Here is a 23,219-nt window from a genome sequence, read left to right as displayed (position 1 = left end):
GAGAGTTATGACTCTGCTTTCGAGTATGTTCAGTGTGCCATGAACCATGTGCAGTGTGAATGCAAAGATGTGAATACATTATTTTTTCAAGTTCGGCTCTTTTAAAGAGGACTCAAGTGTAACTTTTAACATGTAATTCTTTCTATTAGCAGCATAACAGGCAGAACATGACTTACACTGGAGACAAAGGACATCATTTGCTAATTTGTATTTTTTGCACTTTTGTTGTAGACATCACGAGATGAGAAATTTTACTCATAACTTTCATCACTTTAAGAGCGAATGCACAGATCCAGTATACTGATGCCGTACACATGCATTTACCTTCTCAACTGTTTAAGTTCACTTAAGACATAACCGACTATGTTTTCTAGGATACTTGCTATTTTTTGACATAATTTTGTGTGAATTTGTCAGCTAAAGTGCAAGAAAATGTGAAAGAAAGTTTTGTATTTGCGCGTTGTCTGAGACGCAGCTTTCTGTGTGCGCGCCCTAAACTTTCCACACAGTGCGAGAGTAATGAAATGAGCTCCATTTCGTGTCTTCTTGCGCTCGAATATTTAAATTGTCAAGGCTTAAACTTTCGTGAAGATGCAGCACTGGCCAGTCAACTGTCCCGACGTCATTCACGTTCATGCATTGTTCATAAAAATGTTACCGGCCAAATGGCGAGTGACACTGTTTCATATACTCACCAACGCTGATTTTTACGTTTGTTGCTTGGCTCGTGTTAATTTTAGGCCCTATGTGTGTCTATGCACTGTTTTAATATGTGTCGGAGAGAGAGAGACAGCGAGGGAGACAGAGAGCCAGAGAAACACATCTAATTTTCATCATCCACTGAAGGTGACCTCTGAATAGGGATTCCCTCTTCTTCAGTCTGTGTTTGTGCTCTGAATATTAAAGGATCTCTCATTGGAAACCTCTCACCACAGGGATTTATTGGCATGCTGATTCTGAATCAATTTATCCTCCTTTCTTTTTTGTCACTGCACAGGTAGAAGCTCATAAAGACTGATGCAGTATTTAGAGTTAAAAGAAAGAGCAGTGAGCTGCTTTTATTTCTTTAATCCCGCTTAGGCTTTGACAGTCTGAATGCATGTGTCTATCGCTGAGGTGATGGAGAAAGAAAGAATGGAATCCAAACTCAGAAAATCAGAGTTTGAATCCACACTGATGTTTATCTCAGCATCCAATGGTTATTAAGAAACAAAGGAAAGGTCTAGCTCTTTAATTCGGTTCTGTTTCATCAGTCTGTCAGGAATGAATGGAGTATAATGTAGATGAAATGTTTGCTGAAGACATTCCAGATGTACAATTCAGGTATTTAGTTGTTGGATCAGTTATTTATGCTGTACAGTCATGGTGATTTCTAGTGTAATTTATAACCTGTCATGAATAACATGTCCAGAACATTTGTGTAGGTGAAAGTTTCTCTCAGGTCGTTGACCTGATCAATGGAAAAGTACAGATACTCTGACAAGACTGTAGTTTCACTTCATGGGATCTTTAACAGGAAAGCAGTGGGAAAGCAGTGGTGACTAGAGAGAGAAACATCCAAGACAGCAAGGTTCAAAATCAGAAGTGGCTGTCAGTAGGATTCTACAGGAGATCCCAAAGCTTTAAGAGAATAATCACATTAAAAGAGAGCCTAATAACATAAAAAGAACTGGCCATGGTTTTTCATAAGGAAAAAATCTCTCTCAACTAATACAGTGTCCTAACCTGACATGATGCGATAAGATTCTAGTGACAAGCAGTTTGTCTGTCCACAGCAGACGCGACAAAATCAAATCAAAATCACAGCCAATCAGAAGAGCGTGTGGGCGGAGTCTCTCTGCAAGGTCACTGCACTCGCAACCAAATCAATCAACATCACAGCCAATCAGAAGAGCGTGTGGGCGGAGTCTCTCTGCAAGCGCACTGCATTCACAACCAAATAGATGAGTACATTATCAAATTTATAAATATTACACCATTTTAACAAAAATACGCACTGAGTGACTGAAACAATCTTTGTCATAAAATATACTTGTTTGTTCACACGTTCTTGTTTTCCTAAATTTATTTTCAAGATCTGAGGTGAATTATACGTACGGCTATAAAGGTCACGTAAAATGATATTCACACTCACATTAGATGCTTTTAACATTAAATAAAGCACATAATAAGTACATGTGATTATCGTTGACATACTTTGTATGTTATTGCAGAAATAAACCGTTTCTAAAATAGAATCGCTGTGTATATCATTGTTGCGACTGGTTAGGACAAAAACTCAGATTGACATGGAAATGGTGTCTTTTGACCTCTTCAGCTATATACTGAAAGGGTTAACCAGACGTGACGTGATGCTGCGACACACGTGATAAAAGACACCATGTCTTTTATCACATGTGTCGCAGCATCACGTCACGTCTGGTTAACCCTTTCAGTTGGTACATTTTTCATTTTTTCTAGCTAACTATTGAGCTGTAGATATTGCATAGCTTTCTTGGGGTAAATGTAATGTTAACATATTGTTTACAAGCTGTTTTATTGACATCTTTCCGTTGTTGAAATGATGAGCGATTGCTTGAAACATGATACTTTTCTGTAAGTATACTGTTTCATACCTTTATTCATGTTTATTTTGTGCTATAATTAGTAGTAAAGAGGAAGAGATGATGGACTCATGTGAACTGAACTGAGGTGCTACAGCGATCTGCCTCGACACATTAAAGAGCGAACTCAAAACTTTCAGTAAATTTGACTTGAAAGCTGAGACTATGTTTCATATCAAAAGTCACGGTAACACTTTATTTTAGGGTCTTTTAACTAGTTGCTTATTAGCATGTATATTACTAGATTATTGGCTGTTTATTAGTATTTATTAAGCACATATCAATGCCTTGTTCTGTATGACCTTATTCTACATTCTTAATCATACCCAAAACCTAAATTTAACAACTAACTTACTAGCTATTAATAAGCTGTAAATTAAGAGTGTATTGAGGGAAAAGTTGCAGTTAATAGTGAATACGTGTTCCCTATACTAAAGTGTTACCAAAGTCACAAAGCTTATTGTGATTATTGGATGGCAGGAGCTGCAAATGTTTAGTGACGTTTGTTCATGCATCAACTGAAAACAGCACAGACAGAAGATCGGGATTTAAGAATCGATATCAGTTCATCAAAATGAAGATTGATTAAAATCGATAAATCAGTATTGGCAACCCAAAGACGTCAGTTTATATCAACTATTTAATAATGTTATTTATGTTTCTACTCCAACTCCTTGTTGAAATAAACAGTGGCTGTCATAAAAACTTGCAATAAATTAGACATCACTAACAGGTTAAGTCAAAATATGAATATGATTGCACACATTCATTCAGGCCAACAAGTTATGTGATACCCATGTAAGACGCCAGGTTTTATACATCTGCGTCAAACAATAAGTCAGGCTCAAACTACATATAATGCATCACATTCAAAAGAACAGTGTAAACGTGAGGAGTATGAACGCTGACATCTGAAACCCTTTGTGTGCTCATGTCTTAAACTGAACCTGATTGAGGGACACGGCCAAGAGGGTTGTGGAAGTCAAGGAGCTGGGAGTGTTTCAACGCCAGATGTTTGACAATCAACATGAAATGTGCTTCACTTATTTGCTAATTTTGGCCACTTAGCCCGGAAGAGGCTGCTTGACTAGAATGTAAAATGACTTGTAAAATGACCAGTCGTGATTCACTTTTTGTGATGTTTAGGAACAAAGTGGAACATGCAGGTGTGCTCGAAGATTTCTCGTTTACTCTTGAGAAAACACTGGATGTCATGTTCACACTGCATGTTATAGATTATATTCACAAGCACAACGTAAATGGGGTAATCCCAAGTATGGATGTTGAAGAATCTTTTGGCAGAGGCACTTGGATTTATTTCTACAGGGTATTGCATAAATTTGGTGTCCTTAAGATTACTTTTCAAAAAATACACAAGCACTTCATGGCAATCCAGCAGCAAGAATGTAAATGAATGACCACTTAAGATCCTTCAGTTTGGAGAGAGGAACAGGCTGTGTCTGGTTCCCACAGATTTTGGCCCTTTATTTGAACATGAAGACCAAAGCATTCAACAGATGGACAGCACAGGTGGTCTTTTTTAGATTGGTATTATCTGAATATTCAAATTAATACAGGCATTAACAAACCCCTAGAGAAGATCAGAAAAGTGCCATTGAAATATCATACAAAACTCTTAAATACCTGGGTGGAAAAACTGGAAATGTGTCATGAACAAACTAAGAAGATGGTGAATTAATGGAACTCTCTAAAAAAAAAAAAATGCTGGGTCAACCCAAGTTGGGTTGAAAAAGGACAAACCTAGCGATTGGGTTAAATATTTGACCAACCTACTGGGTAACTCAACTATTGTTTTAAAAAGTACTACTGCTTGCTTAAAATGAACCCAAAATATAGTAATTTTTAATCAATAGTTGAGTTAAATAAAACTAGCCAGCAGGTTCGGTCAAACACTCCATGTCCATATTTAACCCAACTTGGGTTGTTTTTAACCCAGCTTTTTTTTTAGAGCGAATGATTGCTCAGATCTCAGGAATTCAGTTCTGTTCAAGAACCAATTAAGTTAAGAATGTCCTGGAAGAATAAACGTTAGAAAAGGCCCAGTTCTGTTGATGTTCACACTGTATCTGAAACAGATGGACGTGTTTTGTCACTTTTTGTATGCTGTGTTTGGGTCCATTAAAGCTGAATGGATTTTCTTTGGGTAAATCCATTAATTGTATTAAACCACCCACTGAATGCATAGAGCCGTATCGCTAAAAACCTCTGAACACGTTTTGCATTACACAAACTTAGACCGCATATGTAGATTTCTTCCTCCCCAACTGAATGGAATATTAATCAGTTTCCTTCTTCTCCTCCTCATAATGGTACAGTAATTTGTTAGCAGGTGTGTGATAAATGCTCTTCACAAACACATATCCACTTTTACTGTATTTAAATAGATCTCAAGATATGACGAACTCAGCTTCATGCACTCATTCACACACTTACATAACAGTGATTAGCTCACCAGAGAGAAAACTACAGCTTATAGAGCGCACATAAAGACAGAATAGTGTTTGGGCAACTTCTGTTTTCCACTGAATTCATCACGGACGTGCTGCAGTCACATCAAACAAACGTTGCACAAATGTTTGCATTGGTTAGATTTCACCAAAGTCTTTCCAGCTGCACTGCCTGTCTAAAAATAGACCATTTACAGGAGATATTTCACTCAAATATACTGGTCTCAACACTGTTTGAAATAAAATCATGATCGTGCTGCTTTTCCCGGCATTTTCTTAGGTATTTTTTCTGCCATTTCTTCCCACACGTTTTCAGTGTCATGCATTGCTGAACTTCTTTTTGTGCTGCTCTGTTTATATCTGAGATGTTGACTTCCTCAGGAGCCTCGCCAATAGTTCAGAGGAAATAGTTATGTAATCCAAGACTCTCCATTCACAAATCTTTCATATGTTTAGTATTAACCTCTGTTTTGTAGTTGATGTCATTTTTTTTTTTCTCTAGAATTGTTACAGTTGATGCTTTCACACATACACTCTTTTCTAGGGAATTACTACCGTTTAAAGATCACGTGTGAAAAATACTGGTAAATAATCTTTTGATGATGTGATACTTGTTATACTCTGTGTTGTTTGCAGTGAGGGCGTGTTCACATAGTTTTTGTGCTGCTTTTTTCAATGTAAACGTGCCAGACTGTTGTGCCTCGTCTTGTTGCTTTTTCACCATCTCACACATGAGCTCTGCAGTTCGACAGTCAAAAAAAAAAAAAAAAAACATTTAAACAGATAGTGAAATCAAGTGTTTGAAGGTCATTTTTAATTATTGACAGTTTACCAGTATTTTTGTGCTGATTTGTGAATGGTATGTTGACAGTAAAAACACAAAAACCATTGCTTGTATGAGCAGCAGTGCCAATCAGAATCTAGCACTTAGAATAAACAACAATATAATATAATATAGTTATCTTTATAGTTATCATTCTTGGTGTGAACGGGCCTTTATGAATATTAAAATGTGAGTGGAGATAAAAAATATAACTCCATGACAATCATTAATCATTATTATTATCTAATCATTAGAGACTTCTAACAACTGTTATGAACTAGAGCTGCGCGAATCTGGATAATTGAGAATCACAATGTGTTTGTTTAAAATAGGGATCATGATTCTCCCACAATTCTGAATAGACAACTAAACAAAATAATGTTTTAATTTATTAGAGGCTCTGACAAAATGATAATTGCTGCAATTTTTTTTTTTTTTTTTTTTTCAATGAATAAAAAAAAAAAATGGGTTGAATGAATGATTCAATGACTCACTTATAAAGACTTCACTTGTTTCATTACTGGATGAATCAGTGTTTTTGAATGAATCTCTTGAATGAATGATTCAATGACGAATACATGTTTTAACAGTCACTTGTCGCAACCTACTGGTGTTACAATTTCATTGACACAATTTTTATTTAAAGCATCAAATTACTTTCAAAAGGTAATTTGCTCTATTTTGATTGCTATCATAGACATCAGTGTTTATATCTGATCTATAAACTTTTTTCCCAGTACTTCTGTGATCATTTGAATGATTGTAAGACAGAAATAACAATACTGTGTGGTTGAAAAGACTTCGTGAACCTGTTTCATATCTATACATGACAACAGCTCTCTCTGGATCAGAATGCAGATCTAAATGTTCGCTGTGATCGTACTTGTCAAAGGTTTAATAGACAGAGACGAATCACTTCATTTAGGAATAAGATCGTGTGTGTGTTTGAATCGAGATCGGCATCTTTTAACGATTAATCATGCAGCTCTATTATAATCAATTAAAATATGTTTTAATAAATCATTCTTAAAAATATCAACAAATGAGCATTGCAACTTTCCAGAGTTATTTGTCTATATGAAAAATGAGGAATAAGATAGCATTCATTCTCAATCATAGGCCACTGCTCATTTATGAATGCTGGTCAAACATAAGCAAACTCGGCTGTAGATATGAGAATCTGTTCAGAGGCAATGGTTATGTTTGGGCCTCGAATGACCTGTTCTTGTTAAGCTGTTGTTTCGTTGTCACCTGAAACCCAGATTTGTGTATTTTTTTTCTTTCTTTCTTGGAAAAGAATAGGAAAATAGTGGGGTTTCATGTACTGTAATATTAGAACGGTGCTGGGATGTCAGTTTATAAGAAAACATTTGAGAGCTCAGCAGGGCCAGCATTACTGTATCACACTGAAAAAGAGTTTGAATTAAGATCAGGTGTCCAATCCAGGAGAAACTGATTCAGAAACATTGTTATTTCACTTAGTGTGAATGGTATTTTTGTTTAAAAACAGGTGAAGATATATCTTATGGCACTTTTCCACTGCATGGTATGGCTCAGTACGGCTTTCTTAAATAGTACCACCTCCAAGCGTGCCGAACCAATACTAAATGTGACGTGTAAACAGTTTGATTAGAGAGAAGCAGCATCCACAGAGACAGGCAGAGTCACAACACGAGACACCAAACCTGCTAGATTTAAATAGTCAGCAACATCCACAGCTGTATTTGTTCGCACAACTTTTTTAAACAACTTGCTTTAAATGACCATCGTACGCAACTTGAAAAAAGAAATGGCTGTATCGTGGTCAGTAGACGAGGAGCAACTACACAATCACTCTATTATCCCACCCACTTTGAAGTGGTACTAACTGCAGTGGAAAAGCAAACTGAGCCGAGCCGTGCCGAGCCGAGTCGTACCACGCAGTGGAAAAGCGCCATTAGTGAGAGAAAACACACTTTGATGAAAATAAAACCTTGTTTGCTGCTGCTGCAAAGCAAGTATGGACTTACTACTGCTAAGAGATATGCTGCTGTGATCATGTAAGATCTGCTGCTGCTGCATAAACAGACAGTCATGAATCCTGGAGCGGATCTAGGCAGGTGGAGCTGGGGAGGTGGAGGGGTTCAGAGGAACTCTACAGCAAACATGTTTTAGTGTCATGTTTGTAATTTAGACTGTTTAAAACTAAAATAACTATTCAGAAACTAGTGCAGTTATATACATAGGATACCATTTTATTTATTTATTTATTTTACTTCACCTATTAACTTTTTACTTATTAACTTTTATTAGACTGCAGACTCTTTTCGTCTGCATAACAAAATGAATAGTCTAAAAACATTTTATCTTGCAGTGTTAACTTACGAAAGTAAAGAACGTCAAATCAAGATGTTTAATCAAGAATATTTTTTTTTTGCTGCTAACTGCTATGGAAAATATGACACAACCGGCATCTTAGCTTATTATTTTCCTTTAACAAATTGCATATTATCAATCAGTATATGTCAACTATGAAGCTATTTCTTTCAATGTTGTCTGTTAACTGACTGTTGTATTCGACATCAGTACACTTGCAAGATTTTGTCGGTATGCAATAATATTATCTCCCACTCTAGTCTGGGATGTGGAGAAACACGGAAAAGCGGAGTGAAACAAACACTGAAATGCTACAGTGTTGCTATACTAAATATCAGCACTCCAGGAATGTTGATCGGCCAGTCAGATTAGAGGGTTATAAATGTTGCACAACCATAACTCTGGGCTATAGGTGTCTGCCAAAATTTCGGTAACACTTTATTTTAGGGTCTTTTAACTAGTTGCTTACTAGCATGCGTATTACTAGAATATTGGCTATTTATTAGTACTTACTAAGCACATTTTAATGCCTTATCCTGCATGATATTTTTCTACATTCTTAATCCTACCCAATACCTAAACTTAACAACTACTAACTATTAATAAGCAGTAAAATAGGAGTTTATTGAGGGAAAAGTCGTAGTTAATTGTTTATATATGTTCCCTATACTAAAGTGTTACCAAAATTTCTATATCGTTGCATCACTAATCCAAAAGCAGCTTCACAGCACCACCATCTCATCTGTGCTACAAACAAACTACTATCTATAGCCATGTTTCCATCCAAAGTTGCAAAATTTCCTTATGCACAAAATTGGAATATCGCATAAAACATTTGCAAATAAAGCAGCGTTTCCGTTCAGTGAGTCAAAGAGAACAAAATCGACTTTGAAGACGTTTCACAATGACCCAAAAAACATTTTAGATGCTGATGAGATCGGTCTTCTGGTTAAACCAGCTATGTCGTCCCATCACACGGTCACTTTGATGCGCATCAAGGGATTTATTCGGTAAATGTGTTTTCATCGTAGTTTATGTGCATCTTTTTTTGAAATTATCTGACTCAATTCAGCACGTACATTTTTAGAATTTATGCGCATCAAACTTGTCATCCATGGTCATTTTACCCACCACAGAATGCTGTCCAAACACAGGCTCTGCACTATACACCTATTACACCTGTCATGTGTAATTAGACGGATATCTAGAGTACATGAAGTGTTGTGCAGAGCTCCAGACGTGCAGATGAAGAAGACAGTGGTTCCTCTGGTAATTACACCTGTCTGAATGTCTGCCCATGTTAAGAGAGATAGGAGAGCTCACGAAGACAAGATAATGAGGTGCGGCGTTTAAAGGCCACAATAATGAGGCCGATTTACAAGCTGTTCTTGTGCTGTCATACTTTTCTGGCAGAAGAACATACTTATAACCATAACAGGGTTTGTGTTGTGTTACACAGCTTTAGGTTTTATTATTATCAGTTTTCAGAGGCAATCAGGTGCATTTTAATTGGTCTAGAGGCCTATTGTCAGTAATGACATCTCATTCTAACGAGCGAGTTACGAGTGGTGCGATCAACAGATGGGTTTTTAAGTTCCACTTTTAAATTAACGCTGAATAAACATCACCTGGCACTCAAAGAGAAGCTTTAGGAGACAAAAAGCCCTTACAGCAGCCCGCGAGCTTACAGAGGACAAGCGGTTTAGAGAATGGATGTTTTTTCAAAAAATTAAATCCTTTATTATAGATTGTTTGTGTTTTTCAGTCGCTTTGGATCAAAGTTTCTATTAAATGAATAAATGTAATGCTAATGATAGTTTTTGTTAATAACTGCACTCAAAGCGCAGAACATCACACTGTCTGGCCTGGAAAAACTCTTACGGATTGAGTTATGAAGACGTCTATAGAAAGCCGTAATGCTGTGGCTTCATAATTTCATAATTGCTGTAGAAAGAAATGAACAGCAGCTATATTTGACATTACATGCTTCATTAATACCAACGTTCAGCTCTTATCGTGTAGATTTCTTACTTCATTTAAAGTGTCTTTAATAGTACTGAATTCACGCCCATGATATAATGTAGTACATGGCAGTTTACTTGTGAACATACACACACCAATACATCACATAGACACGAAAAACACATGATTTTTTGTCCATGATAGTCCTGGGTTTAACCACAACTTGACTAAAATTGCCGTTTGAGTAACAGAACAATCCCAAGCTCCTCGGGTTTTGAACAAAAACCCGCACGTTATTGAGCTGGAACAAACATGCCCTCTAGCAGCCAGTGGAGAATGACAGGAATTCTTGCTTGCAGTTCATTAACAAGTCGGCACATGCAAAACACTGACAAAAAAATACTTATGGAGTCAATATGAAAGGGGGACGGGGCCCAACCACATCAAGTGAATCCAAATCAACATATTTCCTCATGGTTGCTATGGAGACTGCACTATATTCCTTTGGGGGTTTAGATGACGTAATCACAGATTCTACACCGCAAAACATACACACACACACACACACACACACACTGTAATACAGAGCTCTCATTCAGAAAGCCTTTGCCTGAACAGTGGATTCGGTGCCTCAAATGTCACACACGTCATCATGTACTGTTGCTTCAAACTACTTCATGCTACAGTCACGTCTACAGTATATATTGTAAAGGATGTCTATTTATTTGAACCAAAAGTTGGAAAATATGTTGCATTGAAATTATGTGACCCTGGACCAGAAAAACAGTCATAAGGGTCCATTTTTTTGAAATTGAGATTTATACATCATATGAAAACTGGATAAACAATCTTTCCATTGATGTGTGGTTTGTTAGGATAGGACAATATTTGTTCGAGATACAACTATTTGAAAATCTGGAATCTGAGGGTGCAAAAAAATCAAAATATTGAGAAAATCTCCTTTAAAGTTGTTTAAATTAAGTCTTTAGCAATGCATATCCACTCACAAAAACAAATTTTTGATATATTTATGGTTGGAAATTTACAAAATATCTTCATGGAACATGATCTTTAATTAATATCCTAATGATTTTTGGTATAAAAGAATAATCAATAATTTTGACCCATACAATGTATTGTTGGCGATCGCTACAAATATACCCGTGCGACTTATGACTGGTTTTGTGCTCCAGGGTCACATATGATATTAAATATCAATATTAAATATTAAAAAGATAAAGATGGAAATCATTGGTTTGTTGTCGTTTATGATAATACCACACAAGGGTGAATTTTAAATAATTTTTTGTGGTATTGTGGTATTATTTGATTTGTCTCATCACATTCAATCCTGTTTGATAAAAATTTGTATATTATTGCAACGAAATGTAAAAGATGGTTAAAAATACCAAAATTAACTTGATATCCTCAAGTAAAGCTAGGTCTCACTGAGGAATGGCTAAATTTATCTTTTTCCATCCAAAATACTTCATTTTAAAAGTTACCCATCAACGATTTCTGTTTTGTAGAAATCTTGTAGAAATGTAACATCTTTACATACATATAGAAGCAAATCTGAGAAGCCGATTGCTTAACGTTAAAATTTTCAGAGAGAATGTATCTTAAATATAAATCGAAATGATAAATTATCTAAATGATCCTCTCTCTCTCTTAGTTCAGTCGTGAAACTCTAGGGGGCGCTGGCTGATGGATCTTTACATGCAATCACATCATTACCACATGGCGTAAGCTGATTGGCCTCTGCTGGTCCTGCAGCCAATGAGATTGCTTGCTCAACATTCAAACAGTCTGGTTCAGTGTTCCTCTGAACCCCTCCACCTCCCCAGCTCCACCTGCCTAGATCTGCTCCAGGATTCATGTGTGTCTGTTTATGCAGCAGCAGATCTTATCTATCTGTTAGCAGTGTTAAAGGCAATATGACAATATGATGGCCAGATATACACTCTATACATACATATCAGTGTTTATAAAAAAATATAATAAATAAATAATGAAATGTATTCTATTTGAACGGATGTGTTTTAATCAGAAGCCTTACTAGAATTATCATTGGATTTTTGCAGTATTCTCGTGTTTCCTGTGAATGTAATCCAACTATTCAAATGAGCGTTTGCAGTGGAAAACAATACAGGGTCTGAGTCCTGCGCTCATTTGAATAGGGCTGAAGTTATCAGATGCACATTTGCATATGCAGACACGGGGGAGGTTGCCAAAAATAGAAGGGTAAAAAAAGAACCATATAGATGCATAAACAGACAACAGAAATTTGACTGACGGGTTGACATCGCATGAGGAACGTCCAGAGGCAAAGAGAGAGAGGGAAGGTGGACAAACGACAGACGGATGGCGTTAGAGAAGCAGAACTAATGATTATGGGAACAGAAATAAGGATCTGAGGCCGGAGAAAATGAACTGAACTCATTATGAAACCTGCAGCCTCTAATTTGCATATTGATATCTCAATAAACATTTTGTTGCTATTCATCATAGTTGCACGGTAATATGAAAGAACAATGGTGTATGATTCAGTTATACTTAACCTAAGGTTTTTACAAAAAGGAATTTTCAGCCGTGTAGATTTTTTTCAGTGCATCTATACTGTTTTAAACGTGTTAACAGCCAGTGATTTTCTCTTTCACTCTAGCAAACTGAACTTTCCAGATCCCTCTTTCATCTTGGGCCCTGCTTACACAAGTTGTTTCTGTATAAATCAGTCCAACACTGTGTCTTAATGAGGCTTGACAAGACAATTCCCAGCATCAGGTCATTTTTCTTTCCACGCTGAGAGAAAGCCACACATTAAGTCATGTAGAGCGAGATGTGGCAGGAGGATAACTGAAAGTCAGTTTTTCTTCATTAAATGTTTTGTTTTTTACTCCTTTTTATATGTGATAATAAATTTGTATAATAATATAAATATAAATGCATTTTACCTAAAAAAAAAGATTAACAGAAATTCAGGCCTTTCAATTAACATAACAATTTTTTTTATAATTCATCTATAAATTACATTTATCATCATCTCTACATCATCTCTAATTTCCTGAAGGTTGACCACATCCTTTTACTGATCCTTTGTTGCACAAGAACACATTTGATTTCATTGTTTGATGGGCTGGTTCACATATCATTTATTCACCCTCGTGTCGTTCTAAACCCATAAGGCTCCTGTGGAACACAAAATCTGTGCTCGTTGCTCTTTTTCATGCAGTTTCAATGAATCGGGTCTGCTTCTTACACAGAGCTCTTGATTGACTTCAGAAGATTTGCAGTGTGGCACACGGGCCACTTTTACAAGCTTGAATGCTTCAGTCCGCATTCCTATTGCAATTGCATTGATTTTTGATTTTTTTTTTTACATTATTCATAATGCGATTGTTAATGTAACAAACAGGAAAAAAAATCTGTCTTGACTCATTTGTGCAAAAAACAGCAAGCACTTCTAATCCTTTTTATACAAAATTATGATTACAGGGGCAGATTATTGATTAATAAAGACTTATTTTCGCGCTGTTCCTTGCACAATACTATATTATGACCTCAAAATGATTTGTAAACTAATTTTTTTAACTAACATTTTGACTTCCACATAACCAGCTCTATTTGTTTGTCTTCTCTGGTGTAGTAAACTTGCTCAGCAGCTCAGCTGATACAGCAGTGCAGTTGTGATGTGAAGCGCTCGGGTGCGAGTCTGTGAAACGCCAGTCACGATAAAAGAGCTCAAAGACTTGTAGAAAGAAGCTAAAATGGCATGGTTTTGTTAACGTTATTGAGTATGTTCAGGGTGTAGTGTAGGTGGTGTGTTATTTTCGAACGCGATTAAGCGTTAACCTTTTAGTGACACTCAATTCAGAACTGCCGCGTTAGTACCAGTGTTTGAAAAGTAATGCATTACAATATTGCATTACTCCCTTAAAAAGTAACTAATTGCATTACTTTTAAATTTTAAAAGTAATGCGTTACTTTACTAGTTACTTGTAATGCGTTACCTCCAACACTGCGTGTTACGTAAACATTCCCAGATTCACGTTCATCTGTTTCGGATAAACCTAAATACGCTTTTAGCGCCACCCTCTGGACATTTCACTTTGAAACTGTCAGGAAATGTGCAAGACGCAACGTAATATCACTGTGCAGAAATGTCGCCACAGGTACGTTCTTCCAGTGAGCCTGGGTTGGAAACAGGGATGACATTAACACCCGCCAACCCACCAGATGCATGTGTATTTCAGCAGTGGCGTGTAACGCAGTCACTTTGGTGGGTTTAATTTTATATATAGCCTAAATATACATTTTTATATTTTAGTCTTTTAAAAAAGCATCTGAAATAATAAACTAAGAGCAATGTTGTCAAAAATATCGATTTTTTTTTCGATACATATCGATACTGAAATATCTGAAACGCTTCCAATACTCATTTTCCACAGAACAGACACACGATACCAGCTGCTCTTTCTCTCATCTCTCCTACAGCAAATCGACACACAAACCCTCCTCACTTCATTCGCTCCGGATGGATATTGTTGGTGTTACAGGGCTTGAATTTTTGCGTGGGATTGTGCATAATTTTACTCATTCCGTCAGATTTTTTGCTCACACCCAAAGTGCGCACATATAAAGCCGCCTCTCAATACTAAATTGAGTTCTTTTTCGCTGCTTATTGTGCTTAAAATACACAAAAAATAATGTCAAAATGCCAGTCTTGGTGAGTATTCATGTAAACACAGTCAGTTTTAAGTGAATGTAAACAGTTGAGAAAGAAAACACATGTGTAACAGTATATTGGATCCGTGCGTCAGGTCTTAAAGTGACAGCAGCCTAATAAACCTGCTGCCAAATTATGAGATAATATTAAAAAATATCTATATGGCACTTTTTCCCCATGTTATCAATGTCAAAATTGTGGCCAGTGAAAATGCTGAGTGGCGAGTAACTTTGGGAAACCACTAGCCAAAGTGTCTGTTGAGCAAAAAAGTTAATGTCAAGCCCTGTTTGAAATGATAACTGGGCACATGACCACATGACTTCATAGTCACATGACTTGACTGTGCTGCATGTCTAATTCAGATTTAACATGCAGACAGAATGAGGTCAGTATTACAATGTGACACACTACTATTTAAGATGTTTATCATTAAATCCCGCAGGTTTTGCACGTTTACTCCCACCTGAATCTGTGAGGGTTCATTTATTTATATTTTTCTCATTTCACTCCAGCACTCGATTTCAAGTTTCTCTTTCGCACTAATTTGCTTCTTATGCAAACTTTGTACCTGCCAAGCTGCTACTAAACACCAGGCCTCTGTTGACCTCTGTTTACTTCTGTTAGTGTGATATTTGAATGAATGAATCTTGCATTAGTGTGAGAGAACAATGGCTGCGGACATCTGCCCTGTATCGTAGAACCACATCAAAATCATAAAACACACACAAACACACGCACACACACATTTGGCTGCATTATATCCATCAATGGACAGTTGACTTGATTTGACAACTTTGAAAATAGCTGCCCCATTTCTGGCATTCTCTCAGTTTCTGTCAGATGGGAAATGACTGAACTGGGTCAATGCAACACTTAAAATATGCAAAAACTAGATTTGAATGAAAAGCTCTCCATCTGGGACATTTAATGAAGAACATGGAATTTGGCCAGACTTTTCTAATAATGAGGATAGGACAAAATTGATAATACAGGTCCAGGATGAGGCGATTATTTTACATAAACATGAAGCCACACACAGGGAAGGACTTTTAGTGCGAGGAATCAGTTTAATCCTGTTATGTCACAGGCGGCCCATCTTCCTTTTAGAAACCCTTGTAAGAGCACGTCTCATGCCGGCAGTGATGTACACTGATTAGACGGACTCCAGACAGCGTGCTGTGACTCATTAATGACTCGAGCCGGCGAGATTATGACGGCAAAACACATCTGATTGGAGCTCTGGGATTAAGACTTTAGAGACAAACAATCTTATTGGCTAAACTGCATCTGGAGTGATTGGTGAATGTTCTTCGTAACAGTTGGCAGACACACACACACACACACACACACATGGGATCTCTCACCCTTTTTTTCCGAGCAGCTCATTGCTAGACCACCCATTTGATCGTGTCTGTCTTCCGATGGGAAAATCTGCTCACCTACCGAATGGTTTTATTCATATTCTTTAATGACATACTGATTTATGTGAAAACCATCCTAACTATAAGAATACAATCAGAATTTTTGTAATTATGGTGTATTGAGTGACAGTGTATGCTCTCTGAATGAGAATTGTTGACAGTTTTACGGTCGAATGAGTTTGTTTTGAGACATGTATGACGTGGACGAACTGAAGGAAGTGGAAAATGTAGTTTTGCAGTGACTCTTGTTTGCTTGTTTGTATACTCAGTTTTACCTGACCTCAGAGGAATGAGCAGAGACAACATTTATGACCTTTTTTGACCTTTTTTGAGTCCATTAGACCAGAGTTCAGACACATTTCTGTCTACATTTCTATTGATATTAAACAAACTGGATCACTTTAGTTTAGGGTCCAATTCTCACTATTTGCTAGTTTATGCATATTACTAGGATATTGGCTGCTTATTAGTACTTATAAAGCACATATTAATGCCTTATGACCATATTCTACATCCCTAACCAATACCTAAGCTTAACAACTACCTTACTAACTATTAATAAGCAGTAATTAAGAGTTTATTGAGGCAAAAGTCATAGTTAATAGTGAGAATTGGACCTTAATGTAAAGTGTGACCAAACAAACATTTACATTTCTGCAGAAACTTTTATCCAAACACTAGTCAAGTGCTCCCTGAAGAGGTGTGTTTAACAAACATCTGTTCTTTTTTTTGTCTGTGTGTGTTTGTAGATCACCAAAAACTGGAACGAGAGGCCCGAATCTGTCGTCTACTCAAGCATCCTAACATCGGTGAGTTCATCCGCGCACACACACTCACACACTTCAGTGACGCTTCACTTGCCATGGCCTTTCAGCACTGAAGCTGCCAGTTTTATGAGCTGTTTTATGTACAGCGTTTAAAATATAGTAAATATTTGAACCAGATGTGACAAAGTCTCAGTGTAATTTCTCTGTTCTCACTGAAAGCAAAAATTCACAAGTGCGACTGGAGTGTAAGCGAGAAATGGAAACCCCGGAGTGGATCTGGAGCAGAGTGATTACACAATACTTTTAGCGTGGGTTGAAGGTCTGCCTGATGAAGGGCACTTAAAGGGGCAGTGGCTCGGACCGTGTATCCACCCTCCTGTGCACTTTCCTGCTGGCTGAGGCGAACCAATGTCACAAGGAAGCAACCAATAAAAAGTTATTTTGAAGAAAAACTTGCATGCAGATACCCCTGCTGAAAAATCCATGAGTTCCATGTTGGTCCAGGCTGGTTTATACTGGTTAGATCTGGTGTAGTGCTGGTGGACCAGCATAGTCAGGCTGTTCTCAAGCAAAACCTAGCTTGTCTAGCTGGTCCACCAGCAGTCCCACTTCCCAAGCTGATGACCAGCAAACCAGCAACCAGAATCCAATGCATTCAAAACATACCTTGTGCTGGTGACCATCAATGCTGGATTTTTCAGCAGGAACAACATGCATTGCAAGAGCACTGAGGATTTTCAGTCTGTTTTTACCATTTCTCAATACTTAGGTCACTGTTTCAAACTCTTCACACATGGAGCACAACATCAGTCTGTATGTGAGCTAAACTGTGGATCATTTATCATTGCATTGGCACAAAATGCATTCAATGACGACATCTTTCATCTTCTCACTCAAACACAAACACCAGCAAAACTCTCCCAAAAATGAACCTACGGGCCAGTTTGCACATTACATACTCTTTTGAAATTGTTAAACTTAAAGGGTTAGTTCACCCAAAAATGAAATTTCTGTCATTAATTACTTACCCTCATGTCATTCCACACTTGTAAGACCTTCGTTCATCTTCAGAACACAAATTAAGATATTTTTAATCAAATCCGATGGCTCAGTGAGGCCTGCATTGACAGCAAGATAATTAACACTTTCAGATGCCCAGTTCATGTGACTACAGTGGTTCAACCTTAATGTTATGAAGCAACGAGAATACTTTTTGTGCGCCAAAAATAACAAAATAGCGACTTTATTCAACAATATCTAGTGATGGACGATTTCAAAACACTGCTTCATGAAGCTTTAGGAATCTTTTGTTTCGAATCAGTGGTTCGGAGTGTGTATCAAACTGCCAAAGTCACGCCCTCCAGTGGTGAACTAATGAAATTTCGAAACACTTATGACGTAACAAAGCCTCGTTTACTGAAATCATGTGATTTTGGCGCTCTGAACCACTGATTTGAAACAAAAAATTCGTAAAGCTTCGAAGCTTCATGAAAATGAATTGAAATTGAAATTGCCCATCACTAGATATTGTTGAATAAAGTCATTATGTTGTTTTTTTGGCACACAAAAAGTATTCTCGTCACTTCATAACATTAAGGTTGAACCACTGTAGTCACATGAACTGTTATATCTTTATATATCTTTAGTAGCTTTCTGTGCATTGAAAAAGGGAGTGTTATTGCTGTCAATGCAGGCCTCACTGAGCCATCAGATTTCAACAAAAATATCTTAATTTGTGTTCTGAAGATGAACGAAGGTCTTACGGGTGTGAAACGGCATGAGTGTGAGTAATTAATGACAGAATTTTCATTTTTGGGTGAACTAACCCTTTAAGTCTAAACCCTAATGAATAAGACGGCAAAATGTTGTGTTTTATGAGTGACAAAGTGTGTTTGTTGGGTGAAAACTTTACTAGTGTTCTGGAAGAATGAGTTGATTTGAGACATGAATGAAGTTTTGGTAGTTTTAGTGCATTTCAGATGTATAATTTACTGTTGTGCCAAGCTGAAAGTTGGTAAGGAGAACTGTGTGAAGAGTTTTGGAAAAAAATGACCTAGGTATTGAGAAATGTGTCGTGCATAAACTAGGAAATATCTACAATAAGACAATCAGTGCTCACATTCATGGATTTCACAGTGCTGAGTAAGATTAGGCATTGACACAAATGTCATGATTCAATTCGATTTTGATTCACAAGCTTGTGATTTGATTCAGTTCCGATTTCAATTCAATTCAATTCGATATTGAATAATTGGTGTATGTATCAGGTAAAGTACATGGCAAATTTTCTCAAGGAAAAAAAATCTCTCTCAACTAATGCTGTAAACTAAACAGGGAACCACAGCTGGTACATCACTATAATATTATAGGTTAAAATTAACTGATTTGTTTAGGCTACTTGCATTTAAATTACACATAAGGATGTTTTTATAATAATGATGTTGTAATAATACATTTTTTGTTTAAATATAATCATAAAATCATAAAATTGGCAATCATAAAAACATGACGGATTTATTCAAACATGCATTAAATATTGAAAAACAGTTTAAGTAAAAATACAATGAATATGTAATATAGTGCATATATTTATCAAAACGCTCCTCTAGAGTTATTTTTCTAGCTGACTAATGAATTTCTGAACATTGAATGTCTTTTCTGAGGTAAATGTGATGTTTTATTGGTGTCCTTCCGCTGTTGAAACACTGATCGATCGATTACATGAGACATGGTTCATTTCAGTCAGTTGTTCTGAATCTTTCAACATACCTTCTGATGTTCATTCATGTTTATTTGGTGCTATAACTAGTAGTAAAGAGGAAGAGATGATCGGTTCATGATCTGTCACCACACATTAAAGAGCACCAAAACAGCATTTGTTGTTTGAATTTTGTAACAGAATTTGAAAGCTGAGACTTTGTTTCACATCAAAAGTAATGAAGCACAAAGCTTATTATGATTTATTGGATGTGAAGCAACTTCTGTTCATTCATCAACTGAAAACAGCACAGACTGAAAGATTGATTCTTGGGATTTAAGAATCAATATCATTCTTCAGGATGAGAATACTGAGTGATTCATCCTAATTAGGTCGTGCAGATCTGACCTCTAGCTGTTCGGGTGGGAACTGCTAAAAATGGCCAAGCTTTTCAGCCCACACTCACCTTCCTCCTAACCAGCTGCAAGCTCACAAGCGTGGGTGTTTTGCTAGCAGTAATTATGGCTATAACACAAAGCTACAGATAAGCTGAAAAATTTAGTATCACATTCCCACCCCCATATGTTCATCTTCTTACTCGAAAACACTAAGCCATTGATGCAGTTCAGCCTCTTTTTGTTCAAGAGTTCACATGAGATGACAAACAGTTTTACAGTGCTGATTTCTCATTTGTTAGGTCCCAAAGTCTCTGTTTGCCCTTCATATTAATTAAAAAATCAGCAGATTTTTTTTATCTTATCTTTTTTTTTATGACTTCACTGCTTAAAGGTTTGTGATTCAACATTTAAGGTAGTAACATGTAAGGGCAACAGTCACATTTTCATCGACTGTTTCCCAGTGGCTTTTCTGAACTAACAGAGGGTTTTCTCCTCTCCGAAGCAGCCGTCAGCTGGAAAGCCATTCTCTTTCTGTTACTATGGCAACAGGTTTGAGCAACCGACTGTATCATAGATGAAAGATGCATGAGATATATTTATACAGAGGGGATTCCTCCCTGTCTCTTTTTTTCCTCATGTAATCCATCCATATTTATAAATCAAAAGGTCAAGCCTTTCGATTCCTTTGAGAAATTACATCAGGAATTCCCTCTGCTCACTTTAATCAAGTAGCTGTCATGATCTATCCTGTTTCATTAGAAGATTTCCTCTTTCCATTCTGTTGTGTGTTATTGTCAATACTGATGTGCAAAGATCTGGATTCTAAGGCTCTAAGGCTCACCCTAGTGCGCTGCCTACCTCGACAGTGTTTTTAGGCATCGTAGGCGTGCTCTTTATGTGAAGGCTGTTCCAGTAACTCAATAAATACCTATTTTTGTCCAGTTTAAGGTAAACCTATATACATCCACCTTTTAATGTAAGGGTGGGGATCTGCAAGACTTCTGTTCAGGTGCATTGTTTGTGCGTTACTATTTTGAGGCAACTGAAATAGACCGTGCCATTGACCAACTGAAACCTGCTCTAAAGTCAATGGCGCAATATATGTTTTGTTATTTAAGGAGCGCGTTAGTAATATGCTCCTATATGCTGGTGCACAATGCATGTACACTCTGCTTATTACACACACACAGGGACGCGCAGCAGCACACAAACATGACAAATATTAAAAATAAAAGGATTACTATGTAAAAGATTATTATTGTGTGCATAAAGATAAGGCTTTTCTTGTAGATGGTCTGCTCACGCGCTTTAACCTCGCACATGAGCAGATCCGTTTCCTCACTGTAGATGCGTTCAGTTATTCCGCTTGCAAATTCCGCCTTGTAAATAGCGAATCCGCGACGGGGCGAGCGCAACTGGCTTTTAAAGGGAAGGAGAGATGAGACTCTGATTGGTTTATTGCATGTTACGCCCAAAACACACCCATTACTCATTAAGAGACTTTTTAGACAATGCGCAGGCGCACCAACCATTTTTCCCATCGTTAAACTAGCAAAAGTGGATTTGGACATGCCCTAGTGCACTTGCGCTGTGCGCTTTAGACCATGCGCTTAGATCATTAAAATAAGGCCCCTAGTGTCAGCCGCCATTTATATTTGTACAAAACCAAAGTTTGTTATGGTGTTTAATGTTTATCACATTATTTTACTATATTATCATAAACACACTGGTTTATAGCGTAATAGTTTTAGTTCTGTATTTAGTTTTCTAGTTATTTACTAGGGGTGTGACGAGACGGGTAGCTCACGAGACGAGACACGAGATTGAGTTCACGAGACAAGATTTTTACACAGTATTTTTAAGAAATCCTCAATGATGAAATACATGATTAGAAAAATTGTCTGCAAGTGCATTTGAATTGTTTTAACTAATCATCTTGTAATAAATGTAATTTCAGTTCAACTTTGAGTATGAATTATCATATGCAGTAAAAGACGACAATACTCCAGCACTATAAAAGGTTTTACCACAAACTCAACTGACTGGCTTCTCTCCTGTATGATTTATGAGCTTCTACAACTTTTGACTTCCTAACTGAACTACTTTTCACAAATTGATCATAGAAATAAAAACAGTGCAAATAGAGACCAAATTTTTCTTCAAGCATGATACAGAGCTGAGAGATGTTACAACTACCCAGCCTAATCTTTCATAGTGGGAGATATTTTCATGCTTCAGGGAGCTGCTTTCAAAATGTGGGGTATTGAAATCGCGTTTGAATGCGCACTCGCGTTTTACTTTCGCTTTCGATTTTGCAATTGCACGTACTCTGTGAATAGGGAGCGGCGGTGCTGAGCGCAAATTCTACAACAAAAGACATTTGTCAGATGCTTAGGCTATGTTGCGCAATGAATCCTCTCGTGTTGGATGAGCTGGATGGAATTGAAGGGACTGTTATCCAACTGAATTAAATAGTTTTTATTTCTATATAGTGGAGGCGTAATGTAAACGTAGCAGTGGCATATTCTATCCTAATTTCACCCTCACACTCCATCATGGCGATATCATGAGACAGCCTTTCACCTCATGGCACCCCTAATATTTACCTAGTGGCTACTGATTTGAAAGTCTTGCACATTCACTGGAAATAACTTACTTCTGTGTTAAAAAAATAAATAAATAAAGTGGATACTTCACTGATAATTCAATCCCAGAATCCATTGTGACAAGTCAGGGAAAATTATTGCTAATAGAGTTTTCACAATGGATATATATTGGTACACTGATGGTATCAAAACACTGCTCTTTATATATATATATATATATATATTGCATATGGATCAGATATAAAATGTCTCTTTATATTAAGATGGGATAGAAGAAAGTGTTTTAAAAGATGAAATGACACACTTCAGCTTTAATGAATCTGCCCTTTATTCATCTTTGACAATGAAAGGAAGCAGAAGCAGAAATAATTCCAATTTGTGGAGTAAATGAG

General features: G+C 37.0%; 1 protein-coding gene across 10 annotated transcripts in view; it reads left to right on the top strand.

Annotated features, from left to right (window-relative positions):
• camk2d1 (calcium/calmodulin-dependent protein kinase (CaM kinase) II delta 1) overlaps positions 1-23,219 on the top strand; it is a 70,692-nt gene that overhangs the window by 4,879 nt on the left and 42,594 nt on the right. For all 10 annotated transcript variants that reach the window (XM_051899418.1, XM_051899416.1, XM_051899425.1 and 7 more), the window contains exon 3: positions 17,108-17,167. In XM_051899418.1, the coding sequence (XP_051755378.1) occupies positions 17,108-17,167 (60 nt within the window). The remainder of the gene's footprint in view (positions 1-17,107; positions 17,168-23,219) is intronic.

The sequence above is a fragment of the Ctenopharyngodon idella genome, chromosome 7 (genome assembly GCF_019924925.1).
Source record: "Ctenopharyngodon idella isolate HZGC_01 chromosome 7, HZGC01, whole genome shotgun sequence".
NCBI classification, from domain to species: domain Eukaryota; kingdom Metazoa; phylum Chordata; class Actinopteri; order Cypriniformes; family Xenocyprididae; genus Ctenopharyngodon; species Ctenopharyngodon idella.
This window is presented reverse-complemented; position numbering and strand designations above follow the sequence as displayed.